Source organism: Bufo bufo, chromosome 2, assembly GCF_905171765.1.
Source record: "Bufo bufo chromosome 2, aBufBuf1.1, whole genome shotgun sequence".
NCBI lineage: Eukaryota > Metazoa > Chordata > Amphibia > Anura > Bufonidae > Bufo > Bufo bufo.
In genome coordinates, this window is record NC_053390.1 from 293,022,869 (window position 1) to 293,027,722 (window position 4,854).

Below are 4,854 nucleotides of genomic sequence, written 5' to 3' on the forward strand. Positions count from 1 at the left end.
CTATAAGGCCATGGAATAAGTATATCACCAGAGACAGCCCATTCCTCCCCAGATGGATGAATGGAAGTCTCTGTCTCAGGCCCAGATACAACAACAGGGAATATAACAAATACAAACAAACGCGACACTTAACTTCTGTAGAGATGGAAGAACAGGAACACCAGAGAGGATCTCACACCAGCTCAGCCAAACCCAAATGAAGCTATCAACCGCATAGTCAGAAAGGTGGGGTGAGACTATAAAGGGTAGAAGTGATGACCACTGAGCAACAACTGAGAAAAGGGAAGTGGTCATTATCCCTATCAACACTGAATCAAGAGAAATCAAGGAGGCTGTTAGATTCCTCCACGCTCAGCCAATCTCCTTGATTTCCCGACATCAGTCACCTGAGGGACCGTGACAGTTAAACCAGATGTTAAAATTACAACTTGTCCCACAAAAAACAAGCGCTTGTACGGCTGTGACTGGAAAAGTAAAAATCTGATGGGCCTTGGAAGACGGGGATGAAATAACCAAAACGAGATAATGAAAATTGTCTACAATGTCAAAGAGTTAGGAGAAACATGGATTCCACTCAATAAACCAAAATGCTACATATTTGCCATATACACTTTTAAATAATAAATTTTATTTATTGTCCTTTTCATGGCATTTTTCACCTCTTTATTCCTTAGACTATAGATAATTGGATTTACGGCAGGGGTGACTACAGCATAGAGAAGAGATACAAGCTGGTCTTGCTCCAGTGAATAGCTTGACGTTGGCCTCATGTACATGAAGCTTATACTTCCAAAGAAGATGAGGACAACAATGAGATGAGATGCACACGTAGAAAATGCTCTGCTTCTACCCACTTTAGTGTGAATTTTTAGGATGGCTGAGATTATTTGGATATAGGATACCAGAGTGAGAAAAAAAGAGCTGAGACCTAAAAATCCTCCAGCGGTTAGTATGAGTAGTTTGTTAGGGAAAGTATCAGAACATGCAAGTTTTAGCATTGGTGGGAGGTCGCAGAAGAAATGAGAAATCTCATGTGACTTGCAGTACGGTAAACGGGCTGTGAAGATAGTATGTATAATTGAGGTTAGAAAGCCAGTGAGCCAGAAACCGGTGGCTAATTTGACACACTTTTGTTTGTTCATAATTGTTGTGTAGTGCATCGGATTGCATATAGCCACATATCTGTCAAATCCCATTACTGAGAGAAGCAAACACTCTGTGCTACAACAGGAGACATAAAAATAGAGCTGAGCCATGCACCCTCTGTATGAGATCTCCGAACTCCCTCCTGTAAGACTCACTAGCAACTTGGGCACAGTCACTGAGGAATAGCAGATGTCCAGAATGGAAAGGTTACCCAAAAAGAAATACATCGGTGTGTGAAGTTTTTTTTCCACCCATATTGTTGTGGCAATGGTGAGATTTCCACACAGTGACATGAGGTATAACAGGAAGAATATGACAAAGAGAAAGGACTGAACTGTTTCATCACTTGATAAACCAGCCAGAGTAAAGTCCGTCTCTGATGTCCAGTTCAACCATTTCATTTTAATTACAAACTGCCTATGGAAGAAGATGCCATTGTAACACCATTGTTTGATAGGATTATTGTATATATGGGTTTCTGTGATGTAAAAAAATGAGACAAAGATAAATCATTTCAGAACTTTTTCCACCTTTAATGTGACTTATAAACTGTACTACTCAATTGAAAAAAAACCCCTGAAAACTTTTAGGTAGAGGGAAGAAAAAATATAAAAATAAAATAATATGGTTGCATAAGTGTGCACACCCTTAAACTAATACTTTAATTAACCACCTCCGGACCGCTGTACGCACAGACGCGTCCTGGAGGTGGTTGATTCATTCCGAGTGGACGCATATACGCGTCATCTCGCGAGACGCGAGATTTCCTGTGAACGCGCGCACACAGGCGCGCGCGCTCACAGGAACGGAAGGTAAGAGAGTTGATCTCCAGCCTGCCAGCGGCGATCGTTCGCTGGCAGGCTGGAGATGTGTTTTTTTTAACCCCTAACAGGTATATTAGACGCTGTTTTGATAACAGCGTCTAATATACCTGCTACCCGATCCTCTGGTGGTCCCCTTTGTTTGGATCGACCACCAGAGGACACAGGTAGCTCAGTAAAGTAGCACCAAGCACCACTACACTACACTACACCCCCCCCCCGTCACTTATTAACCCCTTATTAGCCCCTGATCACCCCATATAGACTCCCTGATCACCCCATATAGACTCCCTGATCACCCCCCTGTCATTGATTACCCCCCTGTCATTGATCAACCCCCTGTAAAGCTCCATTCAGATGTCCGCATGATTTTTACGGATCCACTGATAGATGGATCGGATCCGCAAAACGCATCCGGACGTCTGAATGAAGCCTTACAGGGGCATGATCAATGACTGTGGTTATCACCCCATATAGACTCCCTGATCACCCCCCTGTCATTGATCACCCCCCTGTCATTGATTACCCCCCTGTAAAGCTCCATTCAGACGTCCGCATGATTTTTACGGATCCACTGATAGATGGATCGGATCCGCAAAACGCATCCGGACGTCTGAATGAAGCCTTACAGGGGCATGATCAATGACTGTGGTGATCACCCCATATAGACTCCCTGATCACCCCCCTGTAAAGCTCCATTCAGATGTCCGCATGATTTTTACGGATCCACTGATAGATGGATCGGATCCGCAAAACGCATCCGGACGTCTGAATGAAGCCTTACAGGGGCATGATCAATGACTGTGGTTATCACCCCATATAGACTCCCTGATCACCCCCCTGTCATTGATCACCCCCTGTCATTGATTACCCCCCTGTAAAGCTCCATTCAGACGTCCGCATGATTTTTACGGATCCACTGATAGATGGATCGGATCCGCAAAACGCATCCGGACGTCTGAATGAAGCCTTACAGGGGCATGATCAATGACTGTGGTGATCACCCCATATAGACTCCCTGATCACCCCCCTGTAAAGCTCCATTCAGATGTCCGCATGATTTTTACGGATCCACTGATAGATGGATCGGATCCGCAAAACGCATCCGGACGTCTGAATGAAGCCTTACAGGGGCATGATCAATGACTGTGGTGATCACCCCATATAGACTCCCTGATCACCCCCCTGTCATTGATTACCCCCCTGTAAAGCTCCATTCAGACGTCCGCATGATTTTTACGGATCCACTGATAGATGGATCGGATCCGCAAAACGCATACGGACGTCTGAATGAAGCCTTACACGGGCGTGATCAATGACTGTGGTTATCACCCCATATAGACTCCCTGATCACCCCCCTGTCATTGATCACCCCCCTGTCATTGATCACCCCCCTGTCATTGATCACCCCCCTGTCATTGATCACCACCCCTGTCATTGATCACCCCCCCTGTCATTGATCACCCCCCCTGTCATTGATCACCCCCCCTGTCATTGATCACCCCCCCTGTCATTGATCACCCCCCCTGTCATTGATCACCCCCCCTGTCATTGATCACCCCCCCTGTCATTGATCACCCCCCTGTCATTGATCACCCCCCTGTCATTGATCACCCCCCTGTCATTGATCACCCCCCTGTAAGGCTCCATTCAGACATTTTTTTGGCCCAAGTTAGCGGAATTATTTATTTTTTTTCTTACAAAGTCTCATATTCCACTAACTTGTGACAAAAAATTAAATCTCACATGAACTCCCCATACCCCTCACGGAATCCAAATGCGTAAAATTTTTTAGACATTTATATTCCAGACTTCTTCTCACGCTTTAGGGCCCCTAGAATGCCAGGGCAGTATAAATACCCCACATGTGACCCCATTTCGGAAAGAAGACACCCCCAGGTATTTCGTGAGGGGCATATTGAGTCCATGAAAGATTGAAATTTTTGTCCCAAGTTAGCGGAACGGGAGACTTTGTGAGAAAAAAATAAAAAATATCAATTTCCGCTAACTTGTGCCAAAAAAAAAAAATTTCTATGAACTCGCCATGCCCCTCATTGAATACCTTGGGGTGTCTTCTTTCCAAAATGGGGTCACATGTGGGGTATTTATACTGCCCTGGCATTCTAGGGGCCCCAAAGCGTGAGAAGAAGTCTGGTATCCAAATGTCTAAAAATGCCCTCCTAAAAGGAATTTGGGCCCCTTTGCGCATCTAGGCTGCAAAAAAGTGTCACACATCTGGTATCGCCGTACTCAGGAGAAGTTGGGGAATGTGTTTTGGGGTGTCATTTTACATATACCCATGCTGGGTGAGATAAATATCTTGGTCAAATGCCAACTTTGTATAAAAAAATGGGAAAAGTTGTCTTTTGCCAAGATATTTCTCTCACCCAGCATGGGTATATGTAAAAAGACACCCCAAAACACATTCCCCAACTTCTCCCGAGTACGGAGATACCAGATGTGTGACACTTTTTTGCAGCCTAGGTGGGCAAAGGGGCCCATATTCCAAAGAGCACCTTTCGGATTTCACTGGTCATTTACCTACTTACCACACATTAGGGCCCCTGGAAAATGCCAGGGCAGTATAACTACCCCACAAGTGACCCCATTTTGGAAAGAAGACACCCCAAGGTATTCCGTGAGGGGCATGGCGAGTTCCTAGAATTTTTTATTTTTTGTCACAAGTTAGTGGAAAATGATGATTTTTTTTTTTTTTTTTTTTTTTCATACAAAGTCTCATATTCCACTAACTTGTGACAAAAAATAAAAACTTCCATGAACTCACTATGCCCATCAGCGAATACCTTGGGGTCTATTCTTTCCAAAATGGGGTCACTTGTGGGGTAGGTATAATGCCCTGGTATTTTAGGGGCCCAAATGTGTGGTA

The 4,854-nt window shown here is 44.6% G+C and overlaps 1 protein-coding gene across 1 annotated transcript; it reads right to left on the reverse strand.

The window, feature by feature from the left end:
* Positions 1-590: 590 nt before the first annotated feature.
* On the reverse strand, positions 591-1,547 carry LOC120990793 (olfactory receptor 5V1-like). Its single transcript, XM_040419696.1, has one exon. The coding sequence runs from the start codon at positions 1,545-1,547 to the stop codon at positions 591-593; it is 957 nt and encodes a 318-aa protein (XP_040275630.1).
* Between the last annotated feature and the right edge of the window lie 3,307 nt (positions 1,548-4,854).